The 19416-nt window shown below is 43.2% G+C and overlaps 1 protein-coding gene across 1 annotated transcript in view; it reads right to left on the reverse strand.

Moving 5' to 3' along the window:
- Positions 1-6467: 6467 nt before the first annotated feature.
- SEMA5B (sema domain, seven thrombospondin repeats (type 1 and type 1-like), transmembrane domain (TM) and short cytoplasmic domain, (semaphorin) 5B) overlaps positions 6468-19416 on the reverse strand; it is a 135171-nt gene continuing 122222 nt past the window's right edge. The window contains exon 21 of the mRNA XM_010568773.1: positions 6468-7149. Within this exon, the coding sequence (XP_010567075.1) occupies positions 6994-7149 (156 nt within the window). The 3' untranslated portion in view covers positions 6468-6993. The remainder of the gene's footprint in view (positions 7150-19416) is intronic.

Below are 19416 nucleotides of genomic sequence, written 5' to 3' on the forward strand. Positions count from 1 at the left end.
AGGCTGCGATCATCTTTCAATCAAAATGTGTCGCTCAGCTTTTTATAACTTTTCGCATCAATATGTAGGGCTTGAGAAGGAGCAGCAATAGGAATTCATTGCAACTGAGCACGTACACCTGAAAGGCTCTGCAGAAGACGAGCGTATTTCTGCTCGCTGCAGCCAGCCAGTCTCCTTGGCACGGTCAGCAGTTGTGTCCTTGGAGACTCGGTGTCACGTGCGGAGAGCTGGGGAGCAGAGGGGAGATGCGTACTGCAGAACTGGACGTGGATTTGGCACCCCAAATTTCAGACGGATTTGATCTTACCTCATTGGGCACCTTACTCAGAAATACCATTTTTCAAATGCACCCCAAGATTGGTGTGGAGCTGTACTCCAACATTCAGGCCTGTGTGGGAGGGGAGTTGAACTGCAGGGACAGACTTTGGCATTATACTCAGTAACACAATTTTGTAACCACATAGTCTACAACTCGAGACAAATAATACAATCCAAACTTGGGCCTCAGGATGCAGCTGGAGGGCAGACAGGGAGGAAGGACGTATGCTGCAATTCCTCATCCCCGCACAAGCAGCTGAGTGAATTTTGCATTTCCCTTGGCCACCAACATCAGGAGGAAGCTCCTCCGCGTTCCCCCCGACCCGTCCTGCCAGCGCAGCTCAGGAGCCCCGGCCCCGTCGCGCATCAGCCACGGAGGTGAAAGAACTCACAGGCTTGCCAGGTTGGTCTGTTTTATTTCTGAATTATTCTTTACATTGTACAATATATAAAAATACAGAGTACCCAAAAAAAATTCACAGTGTCTAAAGGCAGTGATTACAGTCTAGGTCACCTTTATACTAAAGTACCATCAAGTTCAATTGCATAGGAAGGGTGATGTGCCTTCACAACAGAGTCCAATAATACTCTCCAGGTTTTGCTGTTTTGGGGCAAGCGTTCTGTGTTCGCATAATAATTTCCCATGTATCCAAGATCCAGTATTGCATCTGTCACTCTCCCACCTCAGTTACAAGCTAAATACTATCATTTCCATCTCACATACCGTTCGGCCTCCCTGAAGCTTCCTCTGTGGGAATGCTCCTAATTAACTGCATCGCTTTTAAGTATGCGCAGGTTTGGATGTTATCTAAGGGGGGGTATGTGGATGGAAATCACACTGTCATGCAGCTGGCTGGCTTTTATGTTGTTTGATATTTTGGTACTAAAAACATTTTTTTCTTCAGTTATTAATGGCCCACCCATGCCAACCTCTGCTTGACTCCATGGCATGCGAATTAACAGCATCCTGCTCATGGAGGTTTCAGAACTAGAGGAGTGCAGTGTTAATACTTTTCACTATCAGATTTGTTTAAAACCAAATTGCGGCTGGGACTTGCAGAAAGCCAAATGCTGCTCTTACAGCACTGAACCCTCTCAACTAGCAGGGGTGAATTTGCAGCTGAGGCTGGAGGCAGAACGGAAAAAAATCAAGTGCAAGACCCAAACTTACGTTGAATGCTATTGAGCACTTATAGTTGTGGCTATCTAAATAGTGGCTTGCTGGTTTTGCTCCTCCAGCCATGACTAAAGCAGACACTAAAATTTCCCAAAGGGCCCAAAGGAGGGATTTCCAGGCGGAACGGCTGAGACTGGGTAAGCCCCACGACAACCCAGCTCCAGAGAGGTTTCTGTCCAGTTTTGAAGGCTATGGCAATCAGGCAGCATCAAAATTTGTGGATTTGCTCACCTACCCCAAATCTGCTCTTGAAGCTGCCTGAAGTTTCCTCCTACCAAGCTTAAGGGGAAGATTTACCTGTTTGAGTCTGGGCCTTGGTCACGAGGGCATTAAAGTGATCTACTGGGGACAAAAAAAAAAATCCCTCAAACCCAATTTACTGGGTACTTCTCTGTTATGCCAGAGAGCTCCAAGGGGTGCTGTGCCCTGCTGTACACGCAGGCTGGCTCGCCCGAGCGACAGGGCGAGGAATAGATGCAGAGCCTTGGCTGCCAACGCTGGGAGCTCCAGAGACACGCAGGGCACCAGGTGCCTGACTCCCATGCCCTGGTGGCTTTTTGGACCCCTCTGAAAAACCAAAAGCCATGGGCTTGCAGGGTTTCTCTTCCCTAAATGTTGTACTAAAACCTCCTAGTGTGACGATAAGGCAAAGCTTGTAATACCAATCAATAACTCAGAAGGCAGTTGTTAAATTCTTTAACATGGAAGATGACATTTTCCCCGTTCTAGTAGATGATGTCTTTTGCTCTAACGGTACAATATTTGTTACTCCTACTTGCTATTTTAATTTTCTTTGCTCAATTACTCCCTACTTATAATTACAAAAACAATAGAGTGATACACATGAGAGAGTTGGGAGGCTTATTCAGAAAAATATAAGCAGTAACAAGAATCTGTTTCTTAATCATTCTTAACCAGAATGATTTAGGGGAGAATCAGCATTTCTAACTAGAAAAATCAATTTTCTTTTCAATTAAAAAATTATATTTTATTTACCTCAAAAGTGTTATTTTAAACCCAATGGAAAGGATACTAGATTTTTACAGGTTTTTTTCTTCACTTTGTCCCTGTGGAATTTGAATACCAGCACTGCCTTTCTTACTCTAAGTTTTCTCTGCAGGCATTTTGCTAAATATATATATTGTGTGTGTATATATTATAAATATATACTGTATCTATCCACTGATAGATGTATACACTATTACAAAAAAAGAGTAAGTTGTTACACAAACTTTACATTTACATTTTTTATATATATATATATGTATTTATATATATATAACTCTCCCCCCACTACATTTGGTACAAAGAATAAATCAATCTCAGTGGACAGCATTTTTCTCTCCAGGTGGGCTCAACATCAGATTAACACTGGAGGCGTCAAATTGTCTGCATCAGACATGGACTCCATTCCTACTCTCTGTTGATTTCAAACCAAGCATCTCATTTTCTGAACATAAGGCATTAGGAACAGTGGTGGTAAGACAATATGTATTCTTCTCCTATAGTATCTGTACAGTTCATATATTTAAGAGCAGCCCTGGCTCATATACTGAACATCTGAGTGCACCTTTAGAGCAACAGCACCTCTTCTGCTGTGGTTTGATTGTCAAGTGGTTTGTCTATTAGTGAGCCGCACAAGTTATTTCTGCTGGGTGATAGTTGATCAAGTAAAGCCCAACAGCAACGGCACAACACAGCCTGGATAATGCCATAATGCACGCTCCTTCTGGAGGGAGAAAGGCAGCCACTTCCATGGAAAAAGAAAGAAGAATGGCCTAATTAAAGATGTTTCCGCTACATACTTGGCTGTAAGATTTCCATCATATTTTACATACTGTATACTTGAATCCTATCCAAAGGGTTTGCAGAGAACCAGTGCCTCTAGACCAACACAGCAACTGCCCAGGGTTTCCCCTTCTCTGTATTAGGAGTGAAAGAAAAAAAATTATATACAGCAAGATGAGTCTTTTGGAAAGCAATGTTCCTGAACTAAATGCAATTCCAGTGTACTGTAAGATGGCCTTAGGAATAGGAAATTTTAGCAAGTTTAACATCCAGCTGCAGGAGCAATTCAAGCTGCTACAGATATTACAGACCTGATGATCAAGCTGCCGAATTACCTGGATCACAAGAATATCACTGTACATGGTGTCATTAACCTGCCACGCATTAGAGAGCTCATAAAAAATGCAACCCTCACACTGCAATAACGTTGTCCTTAAAGAACGGCACTCTCATGCAAACATTAATCGAGTAATAAGCGTTCTGATTTCTTTCTTTCTCTCTCTCTCTCTCTCCTGGATTCTACTTTCTGCTCAAATGGAGTCTACAAACCCTTGCTGTGATTGCCAATTATATGAAAAAGGGCTGAATCTATTTGGAAGGCTGGTAAGGAGGAATGTCTTGATGAAACTATAACCACATGCACCATCCTTGAAGCATCTACCCTCCAATAGCCTACAAAATATCCACCTCCTGAGCACAATGGCAGTAATGACCTATCTTGGTGAGCTGAACATTTAAATAATTTCAGCTGCTATGTGGCACTTTGGAAAAAAAACATAATCAGTTTACATCGTGTTATTCTGTGAAGCCAAAAATGGAAAAATGTTTAAGGAGGGGGAAAATAGAGAAAAAGAAAGGAAAAAGAGAAAATTAAAATAATTGCAAGGTTTGACTTTCTTGCATCCCCCCAAACTCCAGCTGCAATCCTGCCACGTGCATGGTAGTTGCAGACTGTGTCGCTATGGGGAATCTTCTGAAGGGGAAGCTCAGAGAATGCTTTAATTTTACAATGGCTAGAGTGATCTTGGGAGCCAATGTTTTCTTCTGAATCACATAAATTAAAGCTGGGAAATCCCATCCTGATAGCCTAATGTAATAATTTTCAACCCCTGGGCTACATACTCATTAGAACGACTTTAAGTCAGGATTTTCAGTGTTGCTGAGGGGGATGTGGAAATTCGGTGAGATGGGGTGAACGCGTTATGGCACAAGGCACAAAGGCATCGCTCCTCAAATGGGATTTAGGGGCCTGGGAAGAGCCTTCCTGCAGGTGCTGGTCCCTGCTACCAGTGCTCTCCCGCTTCCCTGGCGATCCCGCTTCACTCCTGCTGCTCTTGCCCCGGCCACGCTGCCAGGCAGGGTTAGCGCTGCTGAGCCACTGTGCCGACGTGGAGGGATGCAGCAGGTCGCTTCAGACAGAGCTTCGAGAGCTGCATCAGCTCCTGACCCTGCTGCTTCAAATGTGAGTACACCTATTTAAGGGCACCTCTCTCTCTCCCTCTGTTCCCTCTATTTCACCCAGTGGGGCCATAGCAGAAGCAGGCTGAGCTGCTAAAGTAGAAAAACAGCTGCTGAAAATGATGGGCACCACTGAGCCTAAGGTGTCCTCGTGGCAGTGCTAATGACCCCACTTTATTACAAATACCCTACAGCCTTCAATCACTGCAAACTGAAGTCGAACAAAGTAATTTAAAAATGGGAGGCTACTTTATTCTTGCCTTCTGGTCAAACCACCATAACACAGGCTTACAGAGCCATGTTGGCTTTTCCTCACAGGAAAAGCAATGTACTTGTCACGAGCAACACAGCCTTTCTTCATTTCCTGCCGGCTGCCTGCGTGAAAGAGCTGAGTACACAGCCCAAGCTGGGCTTCCAAACAAGCAACTGCAAAGGAATAGCACTGAGAAATGACCGGTGTCGGCTTACAGCGAAATCTGAAATAAAGCGAAGACAAACGGGACTGCTGGGAACACGGCCGAGTCAATGGCCAAGCACGGGCATGGCAATTGCTCGAGTAAGATGCAGACGACAAAGCCAAGCTCGGGACCACGTGGAGCTCATGCGCGTTTCAGGGTGTACTTTTATCTCATGCTCAGTATTGCGACATTCTAAAATCCTTAGCATCAGGAGTTCATTATAAATATTTAGAAACACTAAATGATAACAGCGGTGAACTTGTTCACGTTGCTAACACATTGGATGTAATTGTACATTAAGCACCAGCAATAAGTTTCCTTTTTGCCAAACAATTATGTCAGACAAACATCTGGTTGTAGACAACATGGCTTCTGCATCAAACTAATACAGTTCTTATAGACACAGTCACACACATACACAAAATTACATTTCAAGGCTGGATATAGTGTTTAATAATGCTACTGCCCCAATTTACTTCAATAGCTGCAGCAGCATTTGTTTGTTGGGTTGTTTTTGTTCAGAAAAATTAAAGAAATATTGGCAAACAACGCACATTACTCAGCTGCGTTACTATTTCATAGAGTACTGACTGGAAGACACTATAAGAATGTGCAGCAGACTTTCTGGGTCTTGTCAGACTATGGAAACATTCCTTAAGAAATACCCTCCCCCCACAAAGTCAGCATTATTCACTCTTTGAAAGTAAATGAACTAAAAACCAACAATAAAAGAAGAGGAAAAATTAGCCCAAAGCATGGTGATTTCCCACAAGAAGAGCATGGCTTCTAAAGTTGCCTTTCCTGGCAGACGCAATCAGGATCAAAGCTAGAACAAAAAGAGTTAACACTGTCTCAGAAAAAAAAAAAGAACAAGAAAGAAAGAAAAAAGCCCATGGCTCTTGTGCGGCAATCATCACATCTTTTTTTTCCAGTGATATAAACATCTTTTTGTTTGTTAGGCACTCCAAGTTCACGTCTCCGATGTTATTCCAACATTTACTTTTCTCAGTGTCTCACTGCCTCTATAATTTTCTTTTAATTAAGACTGGAAACATTCTGGAAAGCTTCTTCGGGTAATACACTTTGTTCGTGTGTTGTTTCTCATCAGCTGAACTGCATGTTACCAAAGAAGGCTGCGGAGAGTATTTCCTGTAATATGAAAAGATTCTGTTGAAGATACAGGGAACACTGCCCTAGAAAGTTACTTCTTTTTTTTGTTTTTTTTTTTGTTTGTTTTTTTCAGAAACATTAAAAAAAATCAAAAATAAAAAAAGGAAAAGAAAAAGAAAACGTTCTTCAAGTTGTTGGCACGATGGAGTCCCGCTCGGCCTGTCTCACGAGCTGCGTGTCATCCAGTGCACCATTGCTACCCTGTCTCAGGAAGGATGCTCCTCACCAGACAGACACCCCTGCCCCAGGAGGCCACCTCTTGCCTTGCTTAGAGTGCGCCCGTGTGTTGTGTGCTGCTGCATGGTGGCCACTGAGCCCAGCACACAGCCACCTCCTTGACAATGTCGGCCTTGGACAGCAATGCTGATCTTCCAGCCATAAACAGTTGCAGTAGTAAGAGCCATCTCCAGCCAAATATCCACAAAAGCTCTGTAGAATGGTCCATATGCATTTTTGTCCTTGTAAGGAGATGTGCTGTTTACAAGAAATACAATTAACCAAAGGAAAAAAAAGACCCTACTATACAATATTTACATCTAGAGGCTGGGCCAGTATTTGGTCCATAAAATCAATTAAAAAAAATTCATATAGGAAGTGATCCAGTCCTCTGGGACCTGTCCATCATCAGCTGTTGGTAAAGGTCCTTCCAGGGGAGGCCTCCGGCCTGTAGTCATATTTATTCAGTGTACTGGGATAATAGGTTGTCGTGTACACATTGGTTTGCTGCAACGGGTAGAAGTTGGTCCTGTCATCTGGTATCAAATTGTTCTTGTTAAGTGTCTGTAAAAGAGAAGAGGAGATGACAGGCATGGCAATGGTGCCACATAATTACTCTTTTCTACCTGCAGACACCTCCCTCTCACCTGCCTTCTCCATCGTGGTCTCTGTTGTAGCCACCACCGCCTTCCCTCCAGCTGGGAGAGTAAGACGGTACATCGTACTCGCTACGGGGCTAGTCTGCGGGGGACCACAGCTCCTGCCAGGTCTCCTTCCATGGACCTGTGCTCAGCTACCGCTAGGGCCAGAACCCAGAGCCTTCTCCAGAGACCCGGAGTCTCCTGGTAGATGGCGTGTTGTCTGAACATCATTGTCACACAAAACCATGCTGGGCCTACACGAAAGTTGGTGATTAATGGCAGTGCTCAATCTAATCTCTTCCAAAATGCTCATGTTATAGCCTGCGGCTCCCTTTCAAACCAGTTGCCAAATGGCAGCTTTTTCTCTTTGGAAGAGCAGGTGTGCATTTACCTGATCTCCATCTCCATTGGTAGATATCCAGGTTTGGACCCCCCGATATTAAGTGTGTCACTTCTGTAAGCTACAGTATAAGTAACAAATCATGGTCACTTTTGGAAAAACTAAAATGACTTAAAAAATTTAACAACCACGTAAAAATTGTTGGCAACAATAACATAAAAAATGAGAACCACAAATGCCCCTTTTACCATCAAAATTTAGAAATGGCTTTTTTCTCCCTCCCCTCTTCCCCCCCTTCTTTGCTTTTTGCGAGAATTACTATTACTCTTCCCACCAGCAAGCAGATGTCCCCCTCTCCCCAGACTAAAGCCCATTGCTATGCCAGCTGTTACCGATGCACGAGGATAAAATCCCATTTTGGAGGGGGGGATGCAATAATTTTATGGAACTTTCTCCTGCATCTTTATAGTCATCTGATTTCTGTGAATTTGGCTGAGGAACTTTTATGACAGTTTTTTTTTAACTAACCCCTGGCTTAGATTTCTTACACATGTCTCTGGCCTATGTTGCTCCTATGTGCACCTTTAATGGTTGTCATGAAGGGAACTCACTCTGATCTGGGAGTCAACACTAGGCATGTTTGCTACAGCATCCACACGATCGGGACACAGCACATTTAAGGAGGGTATGAGCGTCTCTCCTGTCTGGAGCAGAGAGATGGAGAGGTCTAATGAGGCAACTAGTCCTGGGACCTAATGGTTGTTCTGCCACAACCCCATGCTCCTGGGGGAAACCACTTTACCTCAGTTCCCCCTTGAGACAAACACCTTGTACCTGACCCAGCTCAGAGCAAGATGAAAATTAATTAACTAATGCTCAAGTCCATGAAATACCCAGCTCCATTAGCTTTACTTGACCCATCTAATTTCAGCCACCTAAACTTCAGGCATTGTGGCTCTGTCGGCAAGGCGAGGAGAAGTCTCCTTCCTGCGTGAAGGCAGATGCAGATGAAAATTGCCTTCTGGGGAAGCCCCAGCCTCCCCGCGCCTGCCCCCCCCCCCAGCCCTGGCAGCAGCGGGGCTACCTGCCAACACTGGGTGCCCAACTTTTAGGAGGTTAGTGAGCGGGGTCTTGCCCTGTGCCCATTGCACAGTCAGGGCTTAGCCACATCCCAGCTGTGACTGCTGTAATGATCAGAGCTACCCCTAGGCTCAACAACAAGACCACAGGCAGTACATTTATCTCTCAATTTCTTTGTAATCAAATAATTTTACTGCATGGGGAGAGGGAGAGGAGGAGGAAGAAAAGAAAATGCTTTCTTCTAATCCGATGATAGCAGACTGAAAGCTACAGCTACCCCAGGAGCTGCGACCCCCAGCTTCATACAAGACATTAGGAGGAAAGGCTTTCCTATGGCAAAAGCACCCTGGCAAAGAAATTTCCCAATTGCTGAACTACCAAATAACTTTTTTGGAAATAGGCACTACCTGAAACATCTCATACATGAAAAACGGAGGAGACCCAGCCTCCTCCTGGTCTGATTGCGATCTCTCCCTGCCTGGAGTCTCTAAAATGAGCTCACACCTCACATCACTTGTAGGAACCTAAGAGAGAATTTGTATAGGCATGCTCAAAGTGACAAATATTTCCAATGAATGAGAATTTGTGCCCTCCAATATGAAAGGAAGAAAGGAAATGTCATGCTTTGCTCCTAGTCACCCAAAGAAATATTAAAATAGTGTGAGCAACAGTCTGCTGCTTTGTGCTGGAGGCTGGGAAACAAGGAAGCCAGGCTCAGTCCTCCGCTGCTTGCTATGCTTCCTTGGGAAATCCAATTAACTGCTCTGTGCTTCAGTGTCTTCTGACCCAGCTTGATAAAAACATTGGAGATCCCCTGTAAAAATGCACTCTGCTAAGTACTACAACTGAGTATTTGGGGGAACTGCTCTCTGGCAAACACCACAGGTGTTCATACTGGCTGTACACGATGGCTGCTATTTCCTATCGGTGTCTCTAGCCCAGGATACCCACTGCAGGCAGCATAACCCCATGGCCATGGTCCAGCACAGCAGGAAGAAGAGGCTGAGTCCCATTGCCGCACTCTCTGGGCTCTCCTAAAGGTGGTCCAGCATCCAGGCCTCATCTGGGTCACTTTTTGGGACGGTTAAGATTCATGACATGCCAGGATTACCACCTCTGAAATCTGGTGACATCAAAATCGTGACCTGGGATGGCCCAAGACCATCTTGATGTGAGGACAAAGACCTCAGGACTCTACTTTTTTGGCTTTCACTTGGAAAATCTGTATGAGTTTCAACATGTCCCACAGAGTTTAAAACTAGGCCCTTACAACAGACTTTGCATTTAATTAACATGATTTGCATTTTTTCCTCTCTCTCGTCTTACTTTCATATAACATTTAATTAGGGAAAAAACCCCACAACTGTTCCTTTGCTTTTTTTAGTTTTATTTTTGATGGAGGGCTTATATCTTAGGGAAATACCTTATGAAAATGGTTTAGCGGAATTTATAATGCAATTAGCTGCAGAGAATTTGTCTCCAGAAACGCTGTGATGGCAGTACTGTCCTAAATCAGCATGATCAATGTGCACTGCCTTAACATTTCCCCACACAAACTTATTGTCTGTCTCATTTTAATAAATAGATGATTAGGTTCCTCGGCACTAGAAATTGGTTGATATTTTGAAGAAGGGAAATTAGGCAGCAGTGAATTTTAGAGATGTACACACACACACACATGCATGCACTGCAGGAGAAGAGGCGCGCAGTTAAATCTCTCTGGGTGGGCTCCCGTGCCGTTTTACTCAGAGCTTTAACCCTTGATCTTGTCCTGCAAGTCTTTGCTGTGACAGTACAGAGATGGCCAACGACTTTCCCTTCAGAAGATATTCCCACAACGCTATATGGGTTATGCTGCCACGGTCAGAGCCTCCTGACAACTTGAACTCACTGGAGTGTGTGTGGGATGAAAACAGCCTGCTGCACCCATAGGTGTTCCCACCAATATTTATCAGTCCCAACAGGAAAGGCCAAGAGTCGTCACCACCACACAACTACAGTCGATCACAAAAACTAACACAGACCAGACCTTTGCTCACAGCCCAACTCCTACGAGTGCCTCTTCACCTCAGCCACCTCTGAGCCAAGTTGCCGATATTGACAGTGGCCAAGAAGCGTTTGCTGAAGACAATGCCCTGTAAGTCCTCTTAGAAGGGACAATCCTTCGGTGCTTTTGCAGGGACTTGTCTGTGTCTGCAGTAACTAAGCTGACTAAAGCGGCACAGCGAGCCCTAGAGCTCAGGCTGCCCTCACTAGAGGTTTCAGAGGAGGAAGACAGACTTGCCTTTGCTGCCTGAGCCATTCTGCACTACCATCCTGCACCCTGCAGGGAGATGTGTCAGTCATCTGAGCACCTGTGAGACCTTACCGATGACACTTTTCCTGACACTCAACCTGTATTTTCCCCTTCTTGCTGTCTGCTCCCTCCCATATCAAACACTAATGCCTCCCTTTGCTCAGTAAGCAGGATCAGAAAGAACCAAAAGCCTGATCAACGTTTACTGCTGGAACATCACTTGGTGCAAAATCTCTGTGCCATACACATTATGTATTTCAAACACTGAGGGAAACATACTTCAGGCCGTCATTTTGGTCCTACACTGCCTTGAGAAGAAAGAAGCTTCTGATAGTTGTGCAAGCATAATATTCCCCATAAAAGGAGAGGCTATAACCTGAGATAATATGAAAACCTGTGGGCTGTGCTTAGAAAAAGTGCTCCATTCAACTAATAACTAGAAGCTCAACATGCATCAATCAAATACTTTTACCTGCTTCCTCCCTTCCAGTATGAGCCATGCCATCCTGGCATATTTGATATAATTTGTTTCTTCTGGTCTGTTCACCACTAACCTCAGTTCAAGAACCTGTTAGCAGGAGGTAAGCCACTAGCACACACTAGCCCAACTGAGTGGATCAGTCAAAAGCAGGCACAACTTCAAATGTTTTCTTTAAAAGACCCTTAATTATGTTGTGTTGGCATATGATTAATATATTAAAGGAATTCTCTGACCCAGGAGCTCTGCTTTGTCAAGCAGGGATGTTTTCGGATAGACTAAGATGGATATCGTTTTAAGAGAATGTGAAACAGCAGCAGCTTTCTCCATTATATGTGATCTGTCAACTAATCAAAAGGTCCAATCTTGTTGCCAGTGAATTGCATGTCTATGCCAAGCACCACAGAATCCTGCGTATTTCAATATTTACAGAAATACATAAACAATTTGTTATCACTCTTGCTATTGTATCATCAATTAGTTAGAACTGGAAGAGTCTGAGGGAAAACTTTAGATATCCCCCCATTGTGTGCTGCTCTGCCCCCTGGTATTCATACCGGAGGCAAAATACTGACATGCACTTGCAGGCTGTTGTTTCTCCCAAGGTAGAGCCAAGTGTTGGATGTGTTAAACATGACTGTATTGTGCCATATGCATACATTTAACTTTGTTCAGCTTTCTCCACTGGTATTTTTAGCCTAAGTCATCATTCAGATTTTCCATTTGTTACTTTTTCTCCAGCAATGCCTTGCCACGACTCCCCCAAATTCTGCCTCTGCTCCAAATCATTAAGTCATAATCCACTGACCTATTTGCTTACATTCTCCCAGATGTATCAAAACATCTTCATGCGTAACAGTATGGGACTTTCAGTACTACTCCCATCCTACAGCTGCATGTATAAGCTGTATAAACATTTCTTACACACATAAACAGATCAAATGTTTCAATTTTCAATCAACAGTCATGAAAATTTCAAAACTTGATTTAAAAAGATTAACGTCTCCCCACCCCCAATTAAAAGGAATTCCCTATAGTTTTTGAGAAGTTAAAGTGAAAAGGGTGCTTCTAAAAGCATCTGATACACATACAACTAATACCAAAATAAGGACCATAAAGTAGTTCCCACAGGATGACATGCAATGGCAAGATTTCCTTAATCTTCTCATGCAGAAAGCACTCAGCTTTCTGAAGCTCAGCATTCTCTTTGAGCTCCAGATCTTCTTTTCTATTCTGGGGGTGGTGTGGGGGAAGAGTCAGCAAGTTTCCCAAGAGTTTTGTAGGTTAATCTTCACCAGCTATGCAGCACCACAGTCCCTGGGAAGTCAGTGAGCAAGGACAATTTCCCCCAACCTCACAGTTTCTCCACTATTTCTCTGTTGACAGGTGTCATTTCAGTTCTTCCACCTCCCACCCGTGACACTTTCCTCTTTAAAAAGGTAAAAAGAAGAAAGAAAAAGTTGGGTGATGTTCCCAGGCAGCTTCAAACCACTCTGTCTAGCATTTATGGTTAAATTATCACCACTTCAATCTCTGAAGAGGCTGAAAAACAAAGCACGCACCTTTCCAATGGGCATGACTCATCAGAGATGCGTCACCTGTGCCAGGCCTGCATAGTTGCAGGATTCCATCTTGCAAGTTTGTAATGTTGAACGTCCCAGTGTACTACAAAGAAAAACTTCCCCTTCATCACAAACTGAGCACGGGCACTAAGGGACTAAGGGTAACAACTCCAATCACTGCTACCCCTGGTCATCCACTGTGGACACAGGTGAAGGTCTAAAATCAGGGTCCAGGTAGCAGATGGCAACTTTGGAGTCAATCTGTTCCTCTTAGCAGTATCCAAATGAAGCCCATGTGCATTCTGCATCCTGCCTCTGCAGAAATCAAGGACAACATTCCCACTGAACTCCGTTACACAATTAGCCCTAAAAGAATTGAGGTAGCCTTTCCAATTTTCCTTGGAACGGCATCCAACAGACTTCCTGTAGCAACAGTGGGATGGCCATTACTCCCCCTCACCCCCCAGGAAAATGGAGGGATAAGGGAATTGTGCAATGATGTAATGAAGCCAAGATCCAACATTTAGGTTCTTTTGTGCTCCTTTTAAGTAATTTGCTTCTTGCAGTGAAATCAGATTGAGCAAAATGCCTTTTCGATGCAGATCAGCTGTTTTATGGAGCTAGCCATGCCTTCTTGTTAAAGGATGTTACTTTTTGCCTTCTAGGAACATTAACCAAATCAATTAGGGTTGTGGAAATATATTAATATTATGAAATATTTCCCACAGCTTGTACATCTCTGGAAGTACCAAGGCAAAGATCTCAGAATTATAATTAACCAGTAAGTTTGGAAATAATTAGCATAATAATTACATTTCAACAAAATAAACCATACAACTAAAATAACCTCTTTTGGCAATAATTGACACCAAGAAAATAAATGACGTCTGGCCCACCCACATGCTCCCTTTCTTCTGATCAACTGGATGCCATAACACTGCTGTGCCTCCTGAGCTATGCATTACAAATGTCCCTGGAAAGACGGAAAGTTGCCAGAAAGACCTTATGAGACCCATGTATTTACTGCAAGCCAAGAGTGATTTTTAAGACTTTAACAATTCTTCTTTCCAATCTTTCTTAAAAATTTGCTTAGTGTCTTAACACTAAACAATCTCACCTGATGCTTTTATAAAATCTCTTGAGCGCTGCCTATACTGAAGTCAAAGGTAGCAGTGGCCAGGGTTTATTTATTGAGTTTTTTCTGATTAATTCAATAAGGCTGTTTGCAGGATTTACAGTGAAGTGTAGATGTACAGATGAAGAACCTATTTTCTATATAAGAAGATTTTTCCTCTTGAAAAGAGATACAAAAAATCCCACTGGGATACTAAACTTATGATAGCATGTTCTTTTTGGATGGAAGCTTACCATATTTTTAGACTGGAAATTCTTTGTTCACTGTTACTGGTAAATAAATTAAACAACCCCCAAATGATGGCAGCATCTGTAGATGTGCTCAGGTTGACAATGGAACTAACATTCAATTATAAGAAAATGAATAGCTACAGTTTTCTATAGCTGTTTGAAAATAGCTATTTTATCCTTATACTTAAGAGGGAGTAAGGTTATATTACTGCCATTTTAAACTTATAAAAACCTTCAGAGCTGGCAACATAAAGGACCATTGTCAGAAAGATGCGTTGGCACAACTCTGACTTTAAGCACATAAGTAAGATGACAAAACAAACTGTATGTAATAGTAAGGCAAACTGAAGTGAGTCCCTGCTTAGAGCTAAATCCAGGTTTAAGTATTTTTCTGAACTGGAAAGTGAAGTCCAAGGAGTTGATGGAAATCTTCCTACTGGCAAGTGCAGGTGTCTAGCCTAACGCTTGCTATTTATCCCTGGCTTGCCAGTAATTTGATGGTGGCAACACCATGACGAGGCGTCCAGACACAAAAAAGGAATTCAGTGCTGCCCCAAGCTGCTTCCCAATATAGCTGGTGCACAGGATATAGCAGACATGATCTCAGCTGCGTGGGAAGGTGTAAACTGTCTCCTTGCTGCACTACTATGCCTCGGTGTACGGCCTTCCTGCATCCCGCATGTATACAATAGTGTTACTACAGAGGCTCATCAGTTGAGCTACAGGACCTGCCCTTCTGCATGCTCTACTACTCAGACTAACTCACCAGAGGTATAAACACTGCCTTCTAAAACTAACTTTAATAGTTCAAATTGGGTGCAGATGATCATCTAGAGCAACTGGGCTATACCAGGCTTCAGCTGATGGTAACTAATAAGGCCACAGTGACTGGCTGTAGGTCTGTCCAGGAAAGGCAGTCCTCACTGCCTCATTGCAATTATATTGGAGCAAGCAGCCTTGAGTTTTCAGATGGTCTCAGAGCTGCTTATTCTGCTGAATTACCAACACAAGTCATGCAGCCAGGTGCCAGCCCACAGCGCTACATTTAGACTAAGAATTGCAAAGGTGTAACTGCAGTGGTGAAAAAAAAAGTAGTAAAAATAGAAATAAAAGTGAAAACTGGGCCTAATTTGCCATCTGCTAACTCCATTCAGTCTCTTATAGTCTGCTTTCCAAATATCTCCCACCCTCTGAATAGCTGCTTTTTGATTATTTTCCTCAAGACTGCTTTGTTTTCTCCCCATGTTGCATCTCACCTTGTTATTTCCTCTCTACATTTATAACCTCCTCAGGTCATTTTCCATTATGTCTATACCAGTGGCTGTTTTTTTGACACACCTCCCAATTTAGTATCTTCTGCTAGTTTAATTAACACACTGACTGCACCCTCTCCAAGGTCATTAATGAAGGTATTAAATAAAGCCAAACCTTGCATTCCTGCTTGCAGTGTCCCAAACAACTCCTCCCCATAGCCCTGTATGTTCCCATTAACGATTGCCCGATGTTCACAGTCCATTAGCCACGTTTCAATCTCTACAGCAGCATTCCTGTCCAAGCCAATTTCTATTTACACATCACAAGATTATTTAAGACACCAATACTATCCTCTTTTCTTTAGGCACATGGACCAGTAAAGCTACGTTTTTAACCAGCTGGGAATCTGCCCTTATGCAACCTGTGCTTTCTCTTCGTTCTCTAATGCTGAAACTCTGTGCAAAAAGTGATAAGTGTTTGATTTCTTCCTGCTCAGCATTAGGTCCCGCCTCAGCTGTGAGTTCAGCCCAACCACCTTTCATTTCATCAGGGTATGTGATATGTTGCCTTTCAAATATTAATTCAAATTTGCCTGCGTATTAACACTGACACAGATTTGTTTCAATGAGTTTCCATTGCTGTAGATGAAAGTACAGTTGAGTCAATCCCATTTGTTTCTCTTGGTTTCGCTCTCTAGTATGGCCCTGACTCTGCCAAATCTTAAAGACCAAGCGGGATTTAACACCCTGTTGATATGCTTTGTTAAATGAGGAAGGTCCAGGTGTACTCTATCGATTGCGGGCCTGCATCCTTACAGATATTTTGTCTTACCCCCAAATCCAACTGGCGTTTCCCACACAGACTTACTCTAGTTATTTGTGTGACTTTAGTGCATTGGACTTCACCAGCTTAACAGTGACTCAATTAGCTGGGAGGAAATTGGCCTGCTTTCTTACAAACGCTTTTGTATTACCTTTGCATTTCATGGCACTGGGGGTTTGCCCAAGATCCGTGATATTTATAAAGGTAATTGGAGTTGTTCGTTAGCTGGTTCTCACAGACTCTGGGATACGGTCCATCTAGATTCCTTCATCCACAGATTTTCAGTTCTTTATTCACATGCTTTGTGCCAAATCTCAGGACGATGTTAGAGCTGACTTAATGAGGATTCCCCCAGCTATAGGGGAATGCAGGCAGAGCTACTCCTGCTTACACTACGCCAAACCTATCGCGCATATATAAATGATGCACCAGGGAAAAGTGGCAATAGATGTAGTGTTGCTGCAGCCTGTGCAGCCTGTGCCGTGGCAGCAGCCAGCACATGCTAAGCAGCCCTGAGCTCTCAGTTGCTCTTTAGGACAGGGCGGTCATGGTTCAGGAAAGAACAGCTCAGGTATTTCGGCCTCTCTCAGAGCTGCCAAACACATTCTGGATATTGAGTTCTAGTTCTGAATACTGACACAGCTATCTTTATTTTGTAAGCATGCAGCTCCATTTGTTTATAAGTCTACTTAAAAAGACGTTATTCGCTGGTGGAGCTATTCCAGAAAAGTAGCGAGGCAGCTCCCCTCCAAGTGTACCACAAAGGTTGTATGTTTTCTGGTATTTATTGTTTGTCTAATATTATCCTCTCCCTTTACTTTAGCTCCCTGCCTCTTCCATGGCTCTCTCTAAACTCTTCTGCAAACACATAATTAATTCCTCCTGCACATCTTGGCGGCACTGAGGATTTCCCAGTTTGGCTAATGTGCCTAACACTGCCAGACAGAGCTTCATGGAGACAAGGAGGGAAGAACCACTTCTAGCACCTGGACCAAGGGAGAACCCTTAACTTGAAGCAAATGAGTCTAGGGTATGATTGAAACAGCCCTCTTCTGACCAGTAGGGGGAAGTCATGTAAATACACAACAGTCAGTGCAGCGTGATTTTGTTATTCCCATTGCCACAGTTCTTCTTCATTTAATTCTCCTTCTTCTAGCACAGGTGGGTGGGTGGGGGCAGATACATGTCAACCTCAGAGAAATTAGGAAAGGCAAAAATTGCAAGAAAAAGGTAATATCAATTATTAGATCAATTAGTGTAGCTGGAAAAATCAGATAAACTTTTGAACAGATCTGTCTGTCTTCAGGTCTGAAATAGCAGCTCACATGTTCAAAAACCTGCCCACTTTTTCCAGCTATACTCATTGATCTAATTAAAACCAAAACAGAACAAAACTTGTCTGCCTACAAACCTGTCTTGCCTACATCCATAGATTATCACAGCTGCAGTAATACAACCCCAAAGAAAGGCTAGTGTGAGCATCCATGATGACTAGCCTAGCCTGTAAGAAGGCAGAGCATGGACCATATCCCTGACCTGGGTGTAGAGGAGATACGCCTGGTCGTACGAGGAGGAGGAGACAAGGCTCAGTCAATAAAGAAAAACATGACAGGATGAATATGAAGCATCCACCCCCAGCGTCACTTAAAATTTCTCAATATGGCTTAAAGAAGAAAACAAAAAGTCACCCCAAAAGCTAGACTCTCTCAAAATGGTGAGGGAGGAGGAACAATGTGGATTCCCACCCCACGGTGAGCAGCAACAGCCCTGCGAAGTAATGAAGGGTTTGTATGAAAAGTGGGTGGAGCAGGGACCAATTCCCATTTGGGAACCATTGCGAGCAGCTGGATAGCATCCGAGAGGGAGCAGGAGCAAGGAAACATTCAGACCTGAACTGGCAGTTTCCCCTACGCTTAAATAATGTATCTATGAGAGGGAGATATCTGTGACTTGCACACAGCAACCCGCCAAGCCACTGCAGCCACGGGGTGAGGACACCTCCAAGAGATGCACATCGCTTTACAGGCACAATCCTCCTAGGACAGCCACACCTCCAGGCATGCTTGACTGCTCAATTTGACTTGACCCACTGATATAAAGGGGAGAAAAGACACTAATAGATTTTGACTGAGACGCACCACTTAATCCTTTTTTCCCCATCAGTAAGCTCTCTTGCTTTCCCTTCCTAGCAGGCATTATGTAAATTGAGAGTCCCCTGAAGAGACATTTGCAACTGCAGGATCATACAAGAAAGGGCACAATGCTCCTTTGCCAATACAACCCCCTGCCCCTACTATTCTTTTTCAAATAATACTATACTCATGGTAAGTACTAAAAATATGTACTCTACTATTCAAGCACTTAATGCTCTTAAATGCCACTTTGTTCAGGGGAAATAGTCTTTGTTAAACATGAAATTCACTAGGAGCAAAATTTATGTTTCAATCTGATTTACTATATTTTTATATACATATATATATATATGTATTTATTTATTCCAGCTGATTACATCAGCTAAATCCCTCTCTAAAATGCCATACAGCTAAAGCAAATACCTAAGGGACGCTGTTGATAACTTATTGACGATGTTGGGTATCATCAACTGCTGGCTTATTTCTGAACCTTACAGCCACTTTCTGGGGCTCGAATGATGCACAGTGAAAGGGTCACCAAGAAAAGAAAAAAGTTTATATCACAGTGCTATCAGTGTATGTGCTGTGATCACTACAAACAAATGGGTTAGCCAATTTTAGTTTAAGTAGCAAGATATCAAATCAAGCGATAGGACACTGAAGCCCTAAGTTCTCCATGGCAGAGAGAAACAAACATCCTCAGAGACAAAGGCTGACTTAGACAAACATTCCTCTAGGGCACTTGACAGTAGTTAAAGCTCATTTAAACTTGAACCACTGGCTGTCTCCCTACTACAAAAAAGGTGTGATTTTCAGCAGCAATGAAATGACCATCACCAAGAGAGAGACGTTTAAAATCCA

Source organism: Haliaeetus leucocephalus, unplaced genomic scaffold, assembly GCF_000737465.1.
Source record: "Haliaeetus leucocephalus isolate CR32 unplaced genomic scaffold, Haliaeetus_leucocephalus-4.0 Scaffold1, whole genome shotgun sequence".
Lineage (NCBI taxonomy): Eukaryota > Metazoa > Chordata > Aves > Accipitriformes > Accipitridae > Haliaeetus > Haliaeetus leucocephalus.